The sequence below is a fragment of the Mus musculus genome, chromosome X (assembly GCF_000001635.26).
Source record: "Mus musculus strain C57BL/6J chromosome X, GRCm38.p6 C57BL/6J".
Classification (NCBI taxonomy): Eukaryota; Metazoa; Chordata; class Mammalia; order Rodentia; family Muridae; genus Mus; species Mus musculus.
The window spans coordinates 13,621,379-13,644,360 of NC_000086.7; the positions used below are offsets into that span (position 1 = coordinate 13,621,379).

At 38.6% G+C, this 22,982-nt stretch overlaps 2 protein-coding genes across 26 annotated transcripts in view; one reads left to right on the forward strand and one right to left on the reverse strand.

The window, feature by feature from the left end:
* The window catches only part of Cask (calcium/calmodulin-dependent serine protein kinase (MAGUK family)), a 329,704-nt gene that overhangs the window by 104,299 nt on the left and 202,423 nt on the right, over window positions 1-22,982 (reverse strand). For all 23 annotated transcript variants that reach the window (XM_017318366.2, XM_011247434.2, XM_011247437.2 and 20 more), the window contains exon 6: window positions 4,817-4,919. In XM_017318366.2, the coding sequence (XP_017173855.1) occupies window positions 4,817-4,919 (103 nt within the window). The remainder of the gene's footprint in view (window positions 1-4,816; window positions 4,920-22,982) is intronic.
* Window positions 1,272-19,481, forward strand: Gpr34 (G protein-coupled receptor 34). Of its 3 annotated transcripts, none has more exons than XM_006527625.4 (4): window positions 1,272-2,245; window positions 11,308-11,502; window positions 12,111-12,179; window positions 17,764-19,481. In XM_006527625.4, the coding sequence occupies exon 4, from the start codon at window positions 17,856-17,858 to the stop codon at window positions 18,981-18,983; it is 1,128 nt and encodes a 375-aa protein (XP_006527688.1). In that variant the 5' UTR covers window positions 1,272-2,245; window positions 11,308-11,502; window positions 12,111-12,179; window positions 17,764-17,855; the 3' UTR covers window positions 18,984-19,481. The 3 variants fall into 3 exon arrangements, with proteins under 3 accessions (XP_006527688.1, XP_006527687.1, NP_035953.3); XM_006527624.4 differs by lacking the exon at window positions 1,272-2,245 and adding an exon at window positions 5,505-10,819; NM_011823.4 differs by lacking the exon at window positions 1,272-2,245 and having other exon boundaries at window positions 11,391-11,502; window positions 17,764-19,480.

The window sequence follows — 22,982 nt, forward strand, 5'->3', positions numbered from 1 at the left end:
TCTTTAAAGCGTTTTCATATTTTCCTCCCTCTCTTACAAAAACCAGTTTTCTAGGAGGAATGTGGTTGGAGCTGCATGTACACTATAACCATCTTTCACTGAGTAGCCTTGAGGTAGTCTTTTCCTCTGTGGAGGAATAAAAGGCTTCAACTGTGCCGGGAAAGGACTTTGGGACAGGCCACTGCCTAACCAACTTGGCAGCTCGTCTACATTCTGCAGGCCCAGCCCTGCCCTTCCTTCCTCTGTTTTTTGACCATCTGCATGACTCTTATGCTCAATCCAAGATTATTTTTACTTTGGAGATTGTAAAATACTTTATCTCACTGTGGTCCTGTGTTTAAAAAGAACCTAAGAGACCGTTTAACCCATCTATAGAGAACATGCTGCCAAGGCCTGTTGATGGTTATCAAATTCAGCAGGGGTGGAGAGGCTAGTTAGCTCCTCAATTTGGATTACAGGTGCGCCTCTACTGCAGGTCACTCTGTGTTCTCTCCCACTTCTTTTTTTTTTTTCTATTTTTTTATTAGATATTTTCTTCATTTACTTTCAAATGCTATCCCAAAAGTCCCTTATACCCTCCCCCGCCCTGCTCCCCTACCCACTCACTCCCACTTCTTGGCCCTGGTGTTCCCCTGTACTGAGGCATATAAAGTTTGCAAGACCAAGGGGCCTCTCTTTACAATGATGGCCGTCTAGGCCATCTTCTGATACATATGCAGCTAGAGACATGAGCTCTGGGGGTACTGGTTTGTTCATATTGTTGTTCCACCTATAGGGTTGCAGACCTCTTCAGCTCCTTGGGTACTTTCTCTAGCTCCTCCATTGGGGGCCCTGTGTTCCATCCAATAGCTGATTGTGAGCATCCACTTCTGTATTTGCCATGCACTGGCATAGCCTCACATGAGACAGCTTAGAATGGGGAACAAAACACCCATGGAAGGAGTTACAGAGACAAAGTTTGGAGCTGAGATGAAAGGATGGACCATCCAGAGACTGCCCCACCCAGGGATCCATCCCATAATTAGCCACCAAACTCAGACACTATTGCATATGCCTGCAAGATTTTGCTGAAAGGACCCTGATAGAGCTGTCTCTCTCACACTTCTGAAAGGAAGAGATTAAGCTCAGGATTCTAGCAGGGAAAATACCTTCACTCAAAATGTACAATGAGAACTCAGCATTGGCTATAAGGACCTGATGAGAGAAAAAATTTTTTTGATTGTCTGATTTTGTTTCTTCAAGCAGCAAAATTGATTTTATAGTATTGGGAACTGAACTTCCCACTTCATTGGCAGCTTCTGTAAGGCAGGGTCCCAGGAAAATAAACATTGTTTTGATGGACAGGGCAGGAGCTACGAGGAGTAAAAAAAAGCAGGGCGAATATCTCAGGGTACCATTTGAAGTACAGCTACCAGAACCCATTTGGTACCTGCTGAAAAGTTCAGATGGTACTTTGACACGCACCTCCTACGACTTCCTACTCAGGCAGAGTGACTCATTGTGGGGGGCCTCCTTGTGAGGAATAATCGAAACCTCCACAGTCAGGCCCAGCCATCCTAAAGAGGCTCTCTCCATCAATGTGGTCTCCATTAATATGAATTGAAGCATGCCCCCACTATGAAGAAATTTATGCTTTTTCTTCAGGAAGATGTGTACTTTGAGTTCAAAAATTTGCTCAGTGGTGACAGATAACAGTGGTGGCTTTTTAATGTCAAGAACATCAGTAGAATGTGAAAGACTTCACTAAACCCCTTGTGTTTGCTACTAATTTTCTTCCTCTCCTCTCCTCTCCCTCTCCCTCTCCCTCTCCCTCTCCCTCTCCCTCTCCCTCTCCCTCTCCCTCCCCTCTCTTAACCACTTGACTTTTATGACTTTGATCACAAAATTCTAAGAACAGGAAACCAATTACCAAACCAAACATGTAACTTTTTGAAATACCTCAGAAAGGTACATAAATATTTAAATGCTAATTTCAATAAAATAATAACCCTTGCCTCAAACTTCAGGGAGGGAGTTATTCTGAGTGGTTATGTTTTTAATACTTTAGGATTTGAATGTTCATACATACAACCACTGTTATCTTCTTCATATGTAGGTTTTTTGTTTTTGTTTTTTTACAATTTCCTCACTAGTTTTTCATAGGCTGTTACACAGCATTTAGCCCTTTTGTGGTGACTTCACTTGTCACTCTGGCTATCAACAAAGGAACAATGCTACAGTCCAGATTCTCTCAGGAGCTTCACAGGTATGTAACGATGAACCTCTGTGGTATCAGATGGCTGCTGTGCATTTTGTCACCTGGCTTTCCTTTTCTTTCTTCTCACCATGCTTTCTCAAGTCCTGGCATGTCTTGATTTGTTGCTTATAATCTGCTACTGACTGGAAAATGGCTAGCCACTAGTCTTTCATTTAAACATTTCTAGAGTGCGTGCCAGGACCTAGGCACTGTGATAGCTGGGGCAGATATTTGGAGGGATGAGCCATGGCTCTCCTACCACTCACTCTTGCCTTTGCTGCTATTACATGTTTGATCACATTTTGTTAGGAAGTAAGCAAGCTAGATAGTTCTGGTTAGATGGAAGAGGGGATAGGTCATATAACTAGGGCAGTTATAATAGGCTTGCTTTTAAAAGGCAATAATTGTTAGCTTAGTCTTCAAGCAAACACCTAAATGCGACAGATAAAATGACAATAGGCATTCTAAGCAAATGGAATAGGAGGTGCAAATTATGAGGGGACACAAATCTATACAATTTAATGAAAAGCAGAGGAAGGCAGTCTCCTATGTATGTAGTTAGTTTTCAATGGAGAGGACTTTTTAAGGGTAACCAGTTTTACTACACTGTAATTGTTTTCTACATTGTATTCAGAGTAAGTGGATTCTCTAAACAGTTGAATGTTAGATAGGGGAAATGCAATGGAGTTACATGGTTTTGGTATGTAGAACATGTAAAGGAAGATAATCTTTTTCTCTTTGGAAGCCCAGGTAGTCAAAGATTCCAATCTACAGGAAAAGAGCTTTCTGTTCCAAAATTGATAAATATTAGTAAAATTTCAAAAGTACTTTAAACAGAAGAAAAGCTTTTTTTCCTATGGAAAATCATGTATCTCTTACCTATTCACATTGTGTTTTTTAAAGTACTGTAATCTTTAAAATAGTTATTTGAAAGGTATATGGAAAGGTACATTAAGAAATGACAATATTTTAACTACCAGAAAGTACTTTAGGACTAGGGTGCAGCTTAGCAGAGTCCCTGCCTAGCATGTCCAAACCCTGAGTCTCACCCCCAGCGCCAACAACTGGGTGTGATGGTGTATCTGTAATCCTACTGTTCAGGCATGGAGTCAGGAGGACCACAAGTTCAGATCTTCAACTCTTTAACAACTTGGAGGCCACTCTGGACCATATAAAATTCTTTCTCAATGTAAAATAAAACCTTTTTAGAGTATAAAAATAGTAATTTTTGAATAATGAACATGTGAGTTCAATATTGTTGAAAAAATAAAAATTAGAGGATGAGTTTATAGTCTTTAGGAAAAGAGGTGAACATGGAGGCAAACTTAGTGAATCTACCCCCATCAAGATTTGTGAAATAGTCTATGCTACAATGAATATGAACAGAATGGAGATCCAGAGTAACAGACACAAAATCATCTTAGCATATAACATAAAAGGACTGTGGCTCATTTTCTCTTATTCCCATGTTTACAGGAAATACTTAGCTAGAAAAGTATGTAAGATTAGATCTTAACACAATTTAATCTCAGAGAGCAGTGTGGCAGAGAGTGATTTTTAAAATACAAGTATAATTCAGGCTCATTTTTCAGAAGATGGCCATTGTTATTACTGCTTGATGCTCTAGCCACAATCAAATTGAACGAACTATCTTGTGAAACAGACAGCTATTTTAAAAGTTAGGGTTTGGAAAGCATTTGAATTTAACATGAGCATTTGTTTCATTTTCTTTTATGGGATAGTATCTTGCTAGGTTCTCAAGGCTGGTCTTAGACTCAAAGCAATCTTCTTGCCTCAGTCTCCTAAGCGCTGAGATTCTGTGTGTACATCACCACACCTGGCTTAACAGAGGTTTTCTGAAGGTTGGCAAATTGACTTGAAGACTCTATGCTAAAGGATATGCTTCATGAAGTTTTGATTCCTCGTGAAGCTGTTAGTATTCGGAGCACTGCCTACACCAGCAGTACAGAATGGAGAACTGCAATTTGCAAAACTAAGAAATAGAAGTAAACCCTGGGCACTGCTGTGGTCTGAATTCTGGAAAAGAATTCATAAAAACTCTACAATAGTGGAATCTGAATTAGCATCCACTTCTGTACTCTGGTGAAAAATTTCACTTTCTACTATGGCACAGGCATTTTAAAATCATGTTTTGTTTTGGTTAATGAGAAAACCAGCCTTGTTATTCTTTTCCATTTGCTCTTCACAGACACATAGGCTGATGACTTTAGCAGGCTTCTTTGATATATAGAAAAAGGAAAATGGTAGGAAATTTAAGCTTAGGCATGCTGTGATCCTAAAAGGCAAACCCATTTATACTAGAGGTGACTTTATTTGTCCAGTTCAATTTCCAAATGGTAAGCTCTTTGTGCACTATGATTACAGTGCTCACTCTTCAGAGTCTCCGGGTAGTTTTCCATCATGATCAGTGTGAAATCCAGTGTTGACCATGGTTTTAAGGATGTCTGATCACATTTTCTACCACCCTGCCTTTGCTCGTTCTTTCCCAGCTATCCTTCCTTCCAATCTTCATACATACCACCCAGGTTTTGAAGGGGGAGCATGTTAAAGTGGTCTTACCTCCAGCAACAAGTCCAGATTCTCCTAACTGAATGGCCACCCCAAAGCCCCCAAGTTTAACAGGTGCCGAGTTTTCTTTTGAGGCAAGGAGAACACAGTGGGGCTGAAAAGAAAAAAAAGCAACAATCAAATCAAAGATAAAATTTAATGCAAAAGAGTTCAATTTGCATAAAACTAAATAATACAATATAGTTGTACTTAAAAACAAAACAAAACTTGGAAATTGGTTTGGCAAGATGGCTCAGAGGGTAAAAGTACTTGCCACCAAGTCTGACAACTTGGGACTCACAAAGTGGAGACTCCTACAAATTGCTTCCTGATCCTCTCAACCCTCCCTAAAATAAAAACTACATGTATTAAGACACCTATTATAAAAACAAATTTCAATTTTAAAAAAGTTTCTGAAGCTGAGCAGTGGTGGTGCAAACCTTTAATCCTAGCACAAGGGGGGCAGAGGCAAGCAGGTGTATGAGTTCCATACACCTAGGACTACACTGAGAAACCTTGTCCCAAATTTAAAAAAAATAAATAATAAATAAAAGCATTTGAATTATTTTATATGCTTAAGTTCTTTGTCCTTTTCTCACTTCTAAATTCTTTCTCTAAAGACTTTAGGAATTATTTGTTTCCAAGATTATCACCCAGAAAGCATGGGTATTCTACAAGTGCAGATATACTTTCTTTGTGTGTGTGTGTGTGTGTGTGTGTGTGTGTAATAGTCTCTGTATTTGATTTAAAGTTTATATTTGTTTCAGCAGAAATGCATGGCATGCTTCTTCCTGCTACATAAGTGCTTTTATTTAAAGTCACTACACTTTGACCCTTAGGGAATGCCAATGGTCTTTTCTTTGCTCACCTTCCCCATCTTCTTTCTTTTCTTTATGTTTTCTACCCCAGAGTAATAGGAATATCAAATGGCTATTTTGTTGTTGTTGTTTGAGACAGGGTCTCATTATGTAACTCTGGCTGTCCTGGAACTTGTAGTGTAGACCAGGATGGCTTCAAACTTACAGCGATCTGCCTGCCTCTGGGTCCCAAGTGCTGGGATGGAAGGTGTGGATGTTGGGTTTTACTAACTTGAATTGAGCTGTGTTCCCAGGGATTTCTTTCTGGGCATTGCCTGTGGATCTGCTTTCCTTCCTACCTTGTGGTAACAATGTGCTTTCCCATGGGATCTTATCTTCATCTATTTCTCTATGGAAGTTTGTTGGAGGTGGTGTCAGAGAAGAACGTAGTAGTAGTGACCTTTGGTGTCTGCTCACATACTCTATTCTCTGACACACCTAACAGTACATTTGGATGATTCTCAAATATAAAAAGACAAGCCTTTTAAGTTATGACACTTTTTATTCTCTCTTTATATGATGGATTTACAAGTACTTGTAAGCCACCCAGTATGTGTGCTGGGAATTGGTATCATTTTAAAGTTTAGGTGATAAGAAAGTTGCCTTGAAACAAAGGCCCCCACCACTCTGTACAACAAAACTGAGCTAGTGTACCCACACAGATATTGATGGTGATATAAATGGGAGTGGGAAGGATCTTATTCTTCCTAATGAGAACATCAGAAATCTACTGTGGAAAAGTACATAGTCTGTCATAAAGAAAGATGAATCCTCTAATAGAAGTGTGCATAGTATATGAGAACAACAGGAAGGAAGGAAGGAAGGAAGGAAGGAAGGAAGGAAGGAAGGAAGGAAGGAAGGAAGGAAGGAAAAGCTGGTATACAGATGAATAGTGAACAAACTGTCATGACAAAGCAGTGAGAAGAATGTATGCGAGCTGTGGATGCTGCTCAGTGCAGAGCTCTTTCCTAGCTCCTGCATGCCTGAGAAATCATGGGCATGATGCAGGGGGAAAATTATAGCTTAGACCCAAATAGGGTCTCTTGGTCACATCGGTGGAAGCATCTTATCACCTTCCTAGGGTCAGAAGCTCATGGTACACTCTTCATAGTCTGTTGATTATGTCTTCTGAAGTTAATGTTAAACTGTAATCTATGAAATTCTCATCACTATGTGGATTCTGCCATTTTCAATTATCTGTCAAGAGTGATAAAATTTGAACTCCAGGTTAAAAAAAAAACTATATCCATAGATACAAATGGAGAGAGAATAAGCCCAAAGCATATAATGTAAAATTAGGGAACTGCTATTTTATTTGGTGGGTGTCATAGGAGCCCTTCTTATTGTGACAAAATCCAAACAGAGACTAGGGTGAGGAGAGAAAAAAAAAGCAAGCCACATGGAAGCAAACTCTGGGCAGAGAAGTTAATAACTGCAAAGGTCTAGATATGTGCAGAGGCTTGATATGTATGAAGACATATCAAGGATATGAAGACATATGAAGGATAGCTAGGAAAGAATAAGCAAAGGCAGAGTGGTAGAAAATGTGATCACACATCCTTAAAACCATGGTCAACACTGGATTTCACACTGGATTTCACACTGGATTTCACACTGATCATGATGGAAAACTACCCGGAGACTCTGAAGAGTGAGCACTGTAATCACTTTGGGGTTTAGAAAGGATCATCCTGAGTACTCTGCAGACCAGTAACTACAGAAACAGGAATGAGAAAAAAGAGCCCCCTGAGCTGCTTAGACATGAGAGGATGGTGCTATGGAGCGATGGCAAGAACTTCTGTTCTAAAGGTAAAGCTGGCAGGAGCTGCTGATGGATACATTGAAAGAGGAGGTCAAGCCTGAGAAGCAGGTTCTTGCAATGAGCCTTGGAGTGAAGATAAAGATACTACTTACTGAAATGGAGAATTCTAGGGGAAGAGTTTGAAAGACAGACTATTATTCAGTTTTATAAGATAGGGTAGGATAGGAGCTGGGATTAGAGATGTGAATTTGGGGATCAACAGCCAAGATAATGAATGAATGAAGTTTCTGAGGGAGTGACTACTATTAGAGAAGACGATGGGAGTTGGGTCTCAGTGGGTAAATGGAGGGCAGAAAGATCAGAAGAATCTAGCAAATGGAAACCAATGGTCAGACAGGGAAACAAGGTGAGCATCAGAGTTTGCATCTCAGAAGCCAATGGAAAGACATTTTTGTCAAGAAGAAATGCTTAGTAGTGATCAGTGTTACTACAGCCATTTAAATTGAGAAGTGAGAACAGATGATTAGCTTTGGCAGTTTGGAAGTCAATAGTACCAATGACAAAAGTGGTATTGGTGGCATGATAGACATAAAAATGTCCATTGGTCTAGGTTCTGCAGGGAATGGGTGTGGAGACAGTAAGTAAAGATAAGTTTCAAAGTTTTCTGTGCTAGGAATGGAGGCAGGGGATGCAGCGAGAGGATCATGTGGAATTGAAGAAACCCCTTTTCAACAGTGTAACACAATTGCAGGAAAATGAATAAACTTCCACATACCTATCACCTTGTATGAACAAATCCTCTTATTCTCCAAAGCTTTTTATTACACTCTTGTGTGTATGTCCTTGTGTGCATAATTGTGTGCCATGTCAAAGGACAACTTGTACATGTCAGTTCTTTCTTTCCACCGTGTAGGTTCTGGGGATCACACTTAGTCACCAGGCTTGGTGGCACTCACCTTTATCAGCTGAACCACCCTTCTGCCATTCTTGTTTTATTTAGCTTCATTTGTTACTCTTTGTTTAAGTATTCAAAAACCAATCATAAAATTTCACTTATTTACCAAGTTCAGAGCCTCTAACAGAGGACTTAAAAATAATGTTGTGGTATCCTTGGCAAACAGTGCAGTCAGATCTAATAATAGAGACATTCTAGAAAGTAGCAGGCTTATGCTCTTCAAAACTAGCTTTGGACTCAAGGATTTCAGTGAAACTAAAGATGTATCACAGATAAATGTCATCTTTTTATTTTTGCTCTAAAAATATTATTAGGGCAGCTGATGAAATTTGTAACAAGGATTGTCAAATATATAATGGTATTGTTTTAATATAAATTTCCCAATTTTGATTACTGTGCTGTATAATGTAGCTTTTTCATAAGTCTAAAAGTATGTCCTGACCCCCAATCCTATTTTAAAGGAACCTAAAATAACTTCTTCATGTGGTTATGCTTTTATTTTGTCATATAATGAGGCTCATTTAGTTTAATTAGACTTGTACAGTTTGGGGTTTTAATTACAGAAAACATGTCTGTACTTCCAAACTCAAAATTGCAAAACAAATTATATTCAGAGGTCTAATTTTTCTTTTCTTTGATTATGCTTCAATATTTCCCTCCTTCTTTGTAGGATATTAAAAGTAAGAAATAACATACATAGAGACATACAGACCTTTCCTGTAATGTGCCTGTAGATATAGAGGAGGTTCCTTTCTAAGGGTTTCTCTTTAATTAGAGAAACAAAAAGCAACTCCTAGCTGAGAGTGGGGAAGGAAATGAGGTTGCTGGCAGTTTGAGAAGGTCAAAGGTGTGAAAAGCTATTTCTGAGGGAGGATTAACTAGGGCAATGGCCCTTACATTTTAACTCCAGAATCACACAGACTCTTGGGTCTAGATGAACTTCAGTTGCAAGCTTCTGAATGAGATATATATATATGTGGGACTACACACACACACACACACACACACACACACACACATATATATATATATGAAGAATTTTTTATTAGAGTTTTTTTCATTTACATTTCAAGTGCTACCCCCTTTCCTAGTTTTCTCTTTGAAAATCCCCTATACCCTCCCCCTCCCCCTGATCCCACTTTGCTACTGGTCTGGAAGTCATCCTTTGAGAATTACGGGACTAAGGACATTAGAATTCACACTAAGGATTTCTGGCAGTGCAGGGCCCCTTAAGGTTTTGGATTGCCAATCTGAAGATAGGCTATTCTGTATGGCTGTGTGCTTGTAGCCAGCAGTCCTCATCTTCACTGGGGAGGTTCAGAACTGGAAGAGGTGGCAAGCTGAACTTCACTAGGGTTGGGTTTCACATAATGAAGGAATGGTGACAAAGTTCAGAATGATCAGGAACTAGAACATAATATTCAAACCTTACATCAGCGAGAAAATGTGGCTACAATATGAGAACACTAAAAGCTGAAAAGCAATTTTGAAATGGGATGTCATAAGTGTAGGACAATAGTACAATACAAAACTAGTATTTATATTGTATTTCAGGAGATAAAAAGCACATTATGACTCATTTAGTCATGAAAATCCTGACAGAATCTTAGAAATATTTGCATATTCATGTTGGTTGCAGCAATATTGCAATATTCATAATTGCCCCAAAGCAGAGAAAATTTACATGCTTATTGAAAGATAATAAAGAAAACGAAGTATAGGCAAACATTGGAAATATGCAGCCTTAAAAACAAAGGAAATTAGGTTACACGTTATAGGTGAACCTCAATGATAGTAGGCTAAGTAAAATAAACAAGTCACAAAAAGGTTTTATAATGGAACTCAATGTCACAGAATCATGGTTGCCAATGTTAAGACTAGGGGCAGAGAAAATTCGTGTATAGAGGGTTTAGAGGTTTAATTTTGCATCATAAAAATGTTATGGTGATCTGCTGCCTGATGGTATATGTACACTGAGCAGCACTGCATGATAGAGTCAAAACTGGCTATGTGGTAAATCTAGTGGTATGTGTCGCTTACCACAGTAAGAAAAAAAATACTGCTGGACAGATACAGTAACCATCTTCCTGCTCAGAGATTCTCAGGGGGAAGTAAGAGTTATAAAATACTTTTATTCTAACAATGTAAAATTATGGTCTCACATGTTATGATTCTTCAAAAAACTAAACTAAAAGTTCTGGGGACTATGAAGTTCAGAAGAATATTTCCAGAAATACTTACAATGTTAGATTTAGACAAAGCTGGAGGATAACAATCATGTTCCAAACAACAACCAAAAGGGGAAATGACACTCGAGTGCAGGGCCAGCAGTAACACAGATGAATTGATGGTGGTTAAACAGTGGACTGTGACCAGAATGGAAGCTGCAGAGCCTCAGCATCTTTTCCTTGAAATAGGAGAGAGCACTTCGGCTTACTTGGGTGAGTTTACTATTGTGCTGAGGCGAAAATAGTGCTACAAATCCCACCTAGTCTCCAAATTTTAAGATGTTTTAGGAAATGAATCCATGGTCTTTAAGGAAGATACAAAATGATACTAAAATAATATAGAGAGTAAATAAAACTTCAGCAGAACCAAAGAGTAAAAACAAAACAAAACAAAAGCCAACTATTAGCAATGCTAGTATACTTTGGGGCAGAAAGTTCATATACTTCATGATGGTAGTAACTTCTAAAATGAATCTGGAAGGAAATGGAAATTCAGGGGTTATATTCTAAAATCCATACAGGACATCACTCATCATTTCTTAGGAAAGAGAGCATCTGCCCACTTCTGATTGTATTTTATAGTTTGTTGGCATCTTAGGGGACAAATGCTCTTTAGTTTAGGCTAGAAGGGACTCATACAGAAGATGCAATTTCCTAAACTTCAACTTGAAGCTGTTGCTAAGAGTGGTATCTTTTCTTAGCTCCAAACGGGACCCAAGGGCTGTCACAGTGAAAAGAGAAAGAAAAGGGGAAAAACAACTGTACCACATGTGGATATAAAAAAGAAGAGAACTCTAGCCAATTGCACCACCACCACCGGATGGAAGAGCCCAGCTGACACAACCTGGTCTAGGGAGTTTTGGGTTTACTCCTTTTACTTCAGGAAAGCTTCAACTGTAAGTATTCTCTGATTTTTAAAAGCCACACACAGCAGCCTTTGTTTTAGTTAAAACTTGATTATTTGAATGTTCAGAGTGAAGCTCGATGTATGCTGGTAACACTATTCTGCTTTCAGCAAATCTCTGTTTTTTAGAGTCACTGAGTAAACTGCTTTGGACGACACCTTTGCTTTTCAAAGGAGACTTCTTTTTGGATAGAATAACTAAGAACAATGGTCACATTGTTTATTGGCATTGCGTAGTCATAATTATTTGCAGTTGTATTTGAATCAACTAAAGTTATTTTCAGACATAGTAAATTTAATTGCAATATACTACAGATTTCCTATTTATTATCTCTTGACTTCACAATGCTATACTGTTTCCCCATCTTAAACATTTTTATTATATTTTTATTATCTTATGGTACAGACCAGTTACAATTTAAGTTTCATGTTTTGGAACTAAATAAAGAGAATACTCTAGAAAAGAAAAATAAACCACAATATATTTTTAAAAATTAATTCAAACAATTAAAAGTAAACAGTTAAGTTTATAACAAAACTAAATATAGTACTAATATCGTTATTTTTCAAGTAACATGCTTTCAATTGTTCTGTATGCAGCAGTTCCTGCAGCTTCTGAAGTATGGCCTGAATAGATTCAGTCATTATTATAAGTCCATTGTCAAATAGGTATGTATTTCAGCACATGATATTGATAGAAATAACACCCAAATAACATGTTACATGATCTTTTCTTGGCTACAGCCACTGAAGAAAATCTGGGAGGTAGGATGGTGGCAGTTGGGGTACAAGTGCTCACTTAGGGCTGCAAACAGGAATGGGGCTTGCTGAGTAACAAACACTACCTGCTATTAGAGAATGAGTGGGACTACTGTATGAGCTACAAGTCAGCTCTGCCATGCCAACAGGCTATGCTCACTTATTTCTCATCTTCACTGGCAAATTCTTATAGCGAACAAGTAAAATATGAATAAGTAGCCTTAAGAATAATTAGTGAATCCAGGTGTGATGGTGCATGCCTTTAATCCCAGCACTTGGGAGGCAGAGGCAGAGGCAGAGGCAGAGGCAGAGGCAGAGGCAGAGGCAGAGGCAGAGGCAGAGGCAGAGGCAGAGGCAGAGGCAGAGGCAGAGGCAGAGGCAGAGGCAGAGGCAGAGGCAGAGGCAGAGGCAGAGGCAGAGGCAGAGGCAGATTGCTCTTTGAGTTTGAGTTCCAGGACAGTCAGGGCTACACAGAGAAACTCTGTCTTGACCTCCCCAAATTAATTATAATACTGATGATGGTGGTGATGATGATCACTGAGTGAATGATACCAACATACCAGATGACTTATGGATGACTCATTTACTTCCTTGCTTTTGCAGTATTGGATATCAAACTCCAAGGGCTTTGTACTTCTAGGCAACCGCTCTACCATTTAGATATGTTCCTGGCCCTCTTTTAACTTGTTCTTTTGAGGCAGGGTCTCACTAAGTTAGACAACATTGCTGTAAACTTGTGATTCTCCTGCCCTGGACTCAAAAGGAACTATGATTGCTGGCATACATGAACTACCAAGCCCAGCTCCCAATTTACTTTAAAGGTGACACTAGTTACCAAATTTGAGACAGGCTGTAACTTGTGAATTGATTGATAAATCACTTGCTGCTGGCCAGGTACTATCTGGCACTGTATGCCATGCTTCTGTTGTTGTTGAAACAACACGGCTTTTGCTTTATTCTCCAACTTGACACTAGCAGCATCACTAATCGTGCTTTTGTCCAACTATTATTATTGATCACTTAATTTTACTTGAATACTAGAGTTGAAGAAATGGTCTCGGGATATGTTCTCTGCACTGATATCTTCCTAGAAACATTTTGATTATTGCTCTTTGGCCCAGAAATAAGAAATTCTGATTAATGATTTGATTCCATGAAATCTAGGTTTACTTGCATATTGTTATGGACCTAGCAAATGGAAAGATTAATAACTTCCAGAGGAGCAAAGCTAGACAGTACAACCTCTTCATAAAACAACTAAAGTAGATAGTGGTAAAGGAATCCTCTTAAACTACTTTAGTTGATAGAATTTAACATTAGTAAGGAAACGGTGATCAGTTATGATAGAAGTGAAGTTTACCAAGGCGGTTCAGGGTCTTTGAGAGTCAGAGTTGAGCCCCAACTTGGGTACTACCACTTAAGAGCTCTGAGACCACAGTACCTATGACTCTTTCCTTATCTTACACACTATTATAAATACTATATAGAGCCAGAGAGGTGGCTCAGTGGTTAAGAGCACTAACTGCTCTTCCAGAGGTCCTGAGTTCAATTCTCACATGGTGGCTCACAACCCTCTGTAATGGGATCTGATGCCCTCTTCTGGGATGTCTGAAGACAACTGCAGTGTACTCACATACATAAACTAAATAGAAGTTCTTTTTAAAAAAAAGACTATATAAAAGAAATTATATCATGTGTTTAAATAGTATCTGGATCACAGTAAGTGCTAAATAATGACTAATTGATCATTTGACCATTTAGCTCAAGTGTTCAATTTTGAGTACACACTGGCTACCTCTCATGAATTTTTAAACCAGCGTATCAAACCCATTCCAGAACAACTGTATCAGGGTATCTGGGAAGAAGCTAGACATTGGTATCTTCAAAGACATGCTCATCTACAGACTAGAGTACCACTGAGAATCCCTCCTATAGAGCGCTGCAGCTTTGGGTCTCTAGCTTGAAGACTTAGTACTTTCTGAGCTAGACTGCTTCATTCTGCAAAAGCATTACCTCACAAGGAGACAATACCTGTCTCTGCACTTTTCCAGTACTTGTCCTTGCTTGGATCTCTGCACACATGAATAAGAAGGGGAGACCCTCTTCATGGCCTTGCAAAACATTTTCATCTATAGGTTAATGTGCCTATTTCCTTCAACTTATATCTACAATATCTGAATTCTACTTCTTGTTTGGTGCATGGTCTTTCTTAAGTATACCACTGGGGATGATTAATAAAAAAAGATATTTTAGGGGAGACTATTAGCTTGAGACAGAATTCAGGTCAGCAGTAACAATTTTTATTTAAAATACCACAGAAGTTTGAGTTAAACCAAAGATGGGGTTAGTTTTTGTAATGGTTATATTACATTGCTGATAGAGGACAGGGAATTGTGTTATTGTGAATACAGTTGAAGCTTCCAGTACTTGTACTTTTAACACTTTACATCTACTTTTCCAAACTCCTTCTTTCATTCAGTAATATTTATTGTGCTAAATACCTGGTACACAGAGAGGCAAACAAAACGAACTTGGTTCTTAATCCTAATAGGGTTTAAACTTTATGAGGAAGAAAAACTACTTACAGATGCCTATTCCAAGTCAATTCACCTTCTTGAGTCTTATCACTTGAATCTCAGTATCCTTTCACCTATGGATGTTTCTATCTGAGCCTCTGAGTGCTTCCTGTGCAACCACACAGCACAGGTTTCTCTTCCCATTACTGACAATGTACTTTGAAGTATCAGCAGCCTGCTACCTTTCCTAGATTGTTTCTTCCTTTTAAGTTTCAGATCACAAGAAACAGGCCTGGATGTTTCTACAAGCATTGTGAAATCTGTCTTCCTGCATCTGCAACACAGCCCCAGCTCTTCCTTCATTCCTTTCTCCCTTCCTCCCAGTGCCCTTCTCTCTTTCTCCTTCCATAGTCCTAAATTGTGGAGACCTTTCTCAAGATGGCTTAACAGAACTTCCTCCTCACCAGCCACTTCCTCTTCCTTGAAACCAAGACCTGCCTTCAGTCTGTAAACATTCAAAGCTGAACGCTACTTTCTACTAAAAGCCTGTACTTGACCAAAATATAGTTTTAAGAGAGGCTACATTTTTCCAAATATTTTCTCTCTATATAACATCCAATCAAGAAATTGATTATGCAAAGACAAATGTTACATGGTCATATATAGAATCTAGATATAAAAATATAACAGAAGGAGGTTGTGGGAGAGGAATGGATCTAAGGGAGGTAGAACAAGGAGAAATAATGAAGGTGAAGAAACACAAAGACTGAATGTTTTCTTTCATGAGGATTATACAGTTAAATACCTATCCATCCATATGACATCACAGCACAGAGGTACAATCTGGGGGAGGGAAGCAGACAATGGGCAGAGGAGAGTGGAAGCACAATAAAACAAATGTATAAAATGCCATATTTAGTGAAATACATTTTGTATACTAAAACTGCTTAATTTTAAAAGGAAGAAAAAACTGAAAAATCCATTGTGCTGAGATGTGATTCAGTGGTAGAATGTTTGCCTACTATGTGCAAGGTTTTGGGTTCAATCCTCAGTACCATAAAACAATGACAACATGAAAAATTAATTATCATAATTAAGATCTACCCTTTATAGCTGGATGGTGGTGCATTCCTTTAATCCCAGCATTCAGGAGATACAGAAATGCGGATGTTTACAGTCAGCCTGATGTACAAAGTAAGTTCCAAGACAGCCAGAGCTACATAAAGAAACCCTGAGTCAAAAAAATCTACACTTTATTATACTGCATTTAGGGTTTCAACATACAGTCCTCTAAAACTGATTACTGAGAACAGGGTCTCTGTCTTAATATTGTTAATATGCAATATTGTTAATATTGGTCGTAATAGCCAAGCAGTATTTAAACAAATATATAATGTTTAGATTGATCATTAGGTACCTAGTTTTTTAAAGTTAGGTTTTTTTTTTTTTTTTCAGTGCTGAGACCTAAACCAGGATTGCACACATACTAGGCAAGTGTTCTATCACTGAGCTACAAGACCCAGGCCTAAAGACAACTATTTTGAGTACTTACTATGCATCGGGGTTAAGTGTTTCACATAAAAACTTTTCATTTGTTTGTTTGTTTGTTTGTTTGTTTGTTTGTTTTTTCGAGACAAGGTTTCTCTGTATAGCCCTGGCTGGCCTCGAACTCAGAAATCTGCTTGCCTCTGCCTCCTGAGTGCTAGGACTAAAGGCGTGCGCCATCACGCCCGGCAAAACTTTGCATTTTTAACATATGAGAAAATAGGCTTAGTAATGATCATTTATCTTTGATTATGAAGTTAAATATAATTTCGAAAGTCCTGCTTTGAAGTATTTACTTTTTGTTTGTTTGTTTGTGACAAGTATGTGCTACTACATACATCTGGAAGTCAGAGAACAACTTGTGGGGACAGTTCTCTTCTTCTGTCTGGAGATCAGTTTCAGGTAGTTAAGCTTGGCACAACGTTCCTTAACTCTTCTGAGCTGTCTCATCTGTACTCTATCTTACACCCACGGAAGGGATTTACAGATAAACAGGGCAGTTGCTCTAAGAAAAGAATGTGAGGAGACCTTCTTGAATTCTCCTTACATATATTGTAGGTCCCAAAAGTCAAATGCCTAAGAATTGTTCAATAGCAAGTAGCACTGGGAACAAGTAAAATTGACATACTTAAGAAGGTTCTGGTGACAATCTCAAATGATATAACCCAGGGTAAAATTAATGTTTAGTTAGTTTCCCATCTATATTACTGTCCTATGCTTCTAGGCTGGCAGAGGTTTACTGTCAGCTATCTGCTATCTGATCTGGTTTTATTTGACCAGTATGGTCTCTGGTGAAGTGCTACAAGAATCTCTGAAAGGAGGCAGGTGCCACCTTGGTCTGTTTTGGAACTGCATATTTCTATAGATAAGTAATTTTAATACTCCTATCTTGGTCTTAGGTGAAGAAGGAAATTTAGGGTCCCCTTTCTTACTCTTACTGTGAAAAGGTACATCACTACCACGACAACATATATCAAAATGAATGGATGCCAGCTATGAGGGGACTGGGCAGAACAGGAAGCATTCCTAAAGTCAAGCAGGATCAGGAAGGGACCCAGCTCACTCATGGCTAGAAGCACCTTTATGGGACATTGAGATTCATCCTTAAAAAATAGGAGCTGCTGTTTCTTTTGACTATTTCTAGTCCTAAAACAGTATCTCTAAGAAAATATTATCATATGTTTCAATTATTTATTTTTTCTTTCAATTATTTACTTTAATATAATAAATGAAATGAGCATGCCACAGCAACAGAAAAGGTTAGAGAGATCCTACCATATTTACTGCTGTTTTGTGATGCAATAATGCATGTGTAGATAGCAAAATAGAACCAAGTAGAATTTAGGTCTGAAACGAAATCCTTATCTATGCTTTATGTTAAAGTAGCTGTCATTATCACAGCAAATGACTCAATGTTTGGCTTTCTGTTGTAGGAAAATCTGAAGACACAAAGAAGTACAAAGAGCATGTCATTTAGCTCTCCTCCTGATAGTTACAGAAGACGTTGAGAAGTCACACTGTAACAATGACTACTACTTCAGTTGACAGCTGGCTTTGCTCCTCTCATGGAATGCACTTTATAACTAATTATAGTGACCAAGCCTCACAAAATTTCTCAGGAGTGCCAAATGTCACTAGCTGTCCAATGGATGAAAAATTACTATCTACTGTGTTAACAACCTTCTACTCTGTTATATTCCTCGTGGGACTGGTTGGAAACATCATTGCCCTCTATGTATTTCTGGGCATTCACCGTAAAAGAAATTCCATTCAAATTTATCTACTTAATGTGGCTGTTGCAGACCTTCTACTCATCTTCTGCCTCCCTTTCCGCATAATGTATCACATCAACCAAAACAAGTGGACACTAGGTGTGATTCTTTGTAAAGTTGTGGGGACACTATTTTACATGAACATGTACATTAGCATTATTTTGCTTGGGTTTATCAGTTTGGATCGCTATATAAAAATCAATCGGTCTATACAACAAAGAAGGGCAATAACCACCAAGCAAAGTATTTATGTTTGCTGTATAGTATGGACGGTTGCTCTTGCTGGATTTCTAACTATGATCATTTTGACACTGAAGAAGGGAGGTCATAATTCCACAATGTGTTTCCATTACAGAGACAGACATAATGCAAAGGGAGAAGCAATTTTTAACTTTGTTCTTGTAGTAATGTTCTGGCTTATTTTCCTACTGATAATCCTCTCATATATTAAGATTGGCAAGAATCTACTGAGGATTTCTAAACGGAGGTCAAAATTTCCAAACTCTGGCAAATATGCTACAACAGCCCGGAACTCCTTTATTGTACTGATCATTTTTACTATATGCTTTGTGCCTTACCATGCCTTTCGGTTCATTTACATTTCTTCACAGCTAAATGTGTCCTCTTGTTATTGGAAGGAAATCATTCACAAAACTAACGAGATCATGCTGGTTTTCTCCTCTTTCAACAGTTGCCTGGATCCTGTCATGTATTTCCTGATGTCCAGTAATATTCGCAAAATCATGTGTCAACTTCTTTTTAGAAGGTTTCAAAGTGAAGCAAGCAGAAGTGAAAGCACTTCAGAATTTAAGCCAGGACATTCCTTGCATGATCTGTCCGTGACAGTCAAAATGCCCCAGTACAGCACTAAGGGTAATTGAGGCAAATGTACTAAAATGAATGATATAAAACAGTCTCTTCATTTCTTGAGGTTGGTAAAATTATCGAACAAAGTCCTAATATGCCCAAAACTCAGATCTTTAGAAGTGATCTTTCACTTGCTTAATTGCAAAGTAGTTCAAAGCAAAGAAAAGCTTACATTAATCCCTAGATTTTAGAACTGTATGTAGAATTTTCACAGAATACATTGTTAAGCTAACACTTTTAACAACGGTTACAATGTTAAGTGAAGTTCATGGATTTAACAACAAAACAGATGAAATGTCATTGTTTTTTTTTTCCAAGTCACTAAAGAGTTACTAAAGTTAGGCACTTAATACTAATTTTAAATATGTCTAAAAATAAAGTAATCTGGGGACTGAGTTGAAATGTCAGTGAACATGAGTATTACTTCAAAATCTTACATCACTTGATGCTATATTCATTTATGTCTAAATCTCTGCTAACAGATGAAAATAATAAAATTCTAATAAAAGTGAGACTGCGCACTATTGCTGCTTAGAAAAAAAAATGTGAAGAATTTAAATAGCAAACAGTCAAGCTAAGAACATGATAGCCTGGCAAAAGGAATGACTTAATGCACATTCATAAATTATCCATCCACTTCACACTTTGATACAGTGAGACACAGACTGTACACGTGATGATATGACCAGCAAGTTCACTGCAGGTACATCTCTTACAGGAGCATGCAGATACATACATACGAGCATATATACAATGATACTCATCACTCAGAACACTTAAGGATGTACAAGTAAAAGCAGAAAGAAATAAACTGTGGTTTACCACATGAAATACCTTTAACACTTCAATTCAACACATACACATCAGACATGGGAACATAGCAAAAATCGTATTGAATGGGCTGGAGAAATGTAAAGCCCTGGTATTCTTTTTTTTTTTTTTTTTTTCCATTTTTTATTAGGTATTTAGCTCATTTACATTTCCAATGCTATACCAAAAGTCCCCCTTACCCACCCACCCCCACTCCCCTACCCACCCACTCCCCCCCTTTGGCCCTGGCGTTCCCCTGTACCGGGGCACACAAAGTCTGCGTGTCCAATGGGCCTCTCTTTCCAGTGATGGCCGACTAGGCCATCTTTTGATACATATGCAGCTAGAGTCAAGAGCTCAGGGGTACTGGTTAGTTCATAATGTTGTTCCACCTATAGGGTTGAAGATCCCTTTAGCTCCTTGGGTACTTTCTCTAGCTCCTCCATTGGGAGCCCTGTGATCCATCCATTAGCTGACTGTGAGCATCCACTTCTGTGTTTGCTAGGCCCCGGCATAGTCTCACAAGAGACAGCTACATCTGGGTCCTTTCGATAAAATCTTGCTAGTATATGCAATGGTGTCAGCGTTTGGATGCTGATTATGGGGTGGATCCCTGGATATGGCAGTCTCTACATGGTCCATCTTTTCATCTCAGCTCCAAACTTTGTTTCTGTAACTCCTTCCATGGGTGTTTTGTTCCCACTTCTAAGGAGGGGCATAGTGTCCACACTTCAGTCTTCATTTTTCTTGAGTTTCATGTGTTTAGGAAATTGTATCTTATATCGTGGGTATCCTAGGTTTTGGGCTAGTATCCACTTATCAGTGAGTACATATTGTGTGAGTTCCTTTGGGATTGTGTTACCTCACTCAGGATGATGCTCTCCAGGTCCATCCATTTGGCTAGGAATTTCATAAATTCATTCTTTTTAATAGCTGAGTAGTACTCCATTGTGTAGATGTACCACATTTTCTGTATCCATTCCTCTGTTGAGGGGCATCTGGGTTCTTTCCAGTTTCTGGCTATTATAAATAAGGCTGCTATGAACATAGTGGAGCATGTGTCCTTCTTACCAGTTGGGGCTTCTTCTGGATATATGCCCAGGAGAGGTATTGCTGGATCCTCCGGTAGTACTATGTCCAATTTTCTGAGGAACCGCCAGACTGATTTCCAGAGTGGTTGTACAAGCCTGCAATTCCACCAACAATGGAGGAGTGTTCCTCTTTCTCCACATCCTCGCCAGCATCTGCTGTCACCTGAATTTTTGATCTTAGCCATTCTCACTGGTGTGAGGTGGAATCTCAGGGTTGTTTTGATTTGCATTTCCCTGATGATTAAGGATGTTGAACATTTTTTCAGGTGCTTCTCTGCCATTCGGTATTCCTCAGGTGAGAATTCTTTGTTCAGTTCTGAGCCCCATTTTTTAAGGGGGTTATTTGATTTTCTGAGGTCCACCTTCTTGAGTTCTTTATATATGTTGGATATTAGTCCCCTATCTGATTTAGGATAGGTAAAGATCCTTTCCCAGTCTGTTGGTGGTCTTTTTGTCTTATAGACAGTGTCTTTTGCCTTGCAGAAACTTTGGAGTTTCATTAGGTCCCATTTGTCAATTCTCGATCTTACAGCACAAGCCATTGCTGTTCTGTTCAGGAATTTTTCCCCTGTGCCCATATCTTCAAGGCTTTTCCCCACTTTCTCCTCTATAAGTTTCAGTGTCTCTGGTTTTATGTGAAGTTCCTTGATCCACTTAGATTTGACCTTAGTACAAGGAGATAAGTATGGATCGATTCGCATTCTTCTACATGATAACAACCAGTTGTGCCAGCACCAATTGTTGAAAATGCTGTCTTTCTTCCACTGGATGGTTTTGGCTCCCTTGTCGAAGATCAAGTGACCATAGGTGTGTGGGTTCATTTCTGGGTCTTCAATTCTATTCCATTGGTCCACTTGTCTGTCTCTATACCAGTACCATGCAGTTTTTATCACAATTGCTCTGTAGTAAAGCTTTAGGTCAGGCATGGTGATTCCACCAGAGGTTCTTTTATCCTTGAGAAGAGTTTTTGCTATCCTTGGTTTTTTGTTATTCCAGATGAATTTGCAAATTGCTCCTTCTAATTCGTTGAAGAATTGAGTTGGAATTTTAATGGGGATTGCATTGAATCTGTAGATTGCTTTTGGCAAGATAGCCATTTTTACAATGTTGGTCCTGCCAATCCATGAGCATGGGAGATCTTTCCATCTTCTGAGATCTTCTTTAATTTCTTTCTTCAGGGACTTGAAGTTTTTATCATACAGATCTTTCACTTCCTTCGTTAGAGTCACGCCGAGATATTTTATATTATTTGTGGCTATTGAGAAGGGTGTTGTTTCCCTAATTTCTTTCTCAGCCTGTTTATTCTTTGTGTAGAGAAAGGCCATTGACTTGTTTGAGTTAATTTTATATCCAGCTACTTCACCGAAGCTGTTTATCAGGTTTAGGAGTTCTCTGGTGGAATTTTTAGGGTCACTTATATATACTATCATATCATCTGCAAAAAGTGATATTTTGACTTCCTCTTTTCCAATTTGTATCCCCTTGATCTCCTTTTGTTGTCGAATTGCTCTGGCTAATACTTCAAGTACTATGTTGAAAAGGTAGGGAGAAAGTGGGCAGCCTTGTCTAGTCCCTGATTTTAGTGGGATTGCTTCCAGCTTCTCTCCATTTACTTTGATGTTGGCTACTGGTTTGCTGTAGATTGCTTTTATCATGTTTAGGTATTGGCCTTGAATTCCTGATCTTTCCAGAACTTTTATCATGAATGGGTGTTGGATCTTGTCAAATGCTTTTTCTGCATCTAACGAGATGATCATGTGGTTTTTGTCTTTGAGTTTGTTTATATAATGGATTACATTGATGGATTTTCGTATATTAAACCATCCCTGCATCCCTGGAATAAAACCTACTTGGTCAGGATGGATGATTGCTTTAATGTGTTCTTGGATTCGGTTAGCGAGAATTTTATTAAGGATTTTTGCATCGATGTTCATAAGAGAAATTGGTCTGAAGTTCTCTATCTTTGTTGGATCTTTCTGTGGTTTAGGTATCAGAGTAATAGTGGCTTCATAAAATGAGTTGGGTAGAATACCTTCTACTTCTATCTTGTGAAAAAGTTTGTGCAGAACTGGAGTTAGATCTTCTTTGAAGGTCTGATAGAACTCTGCACTA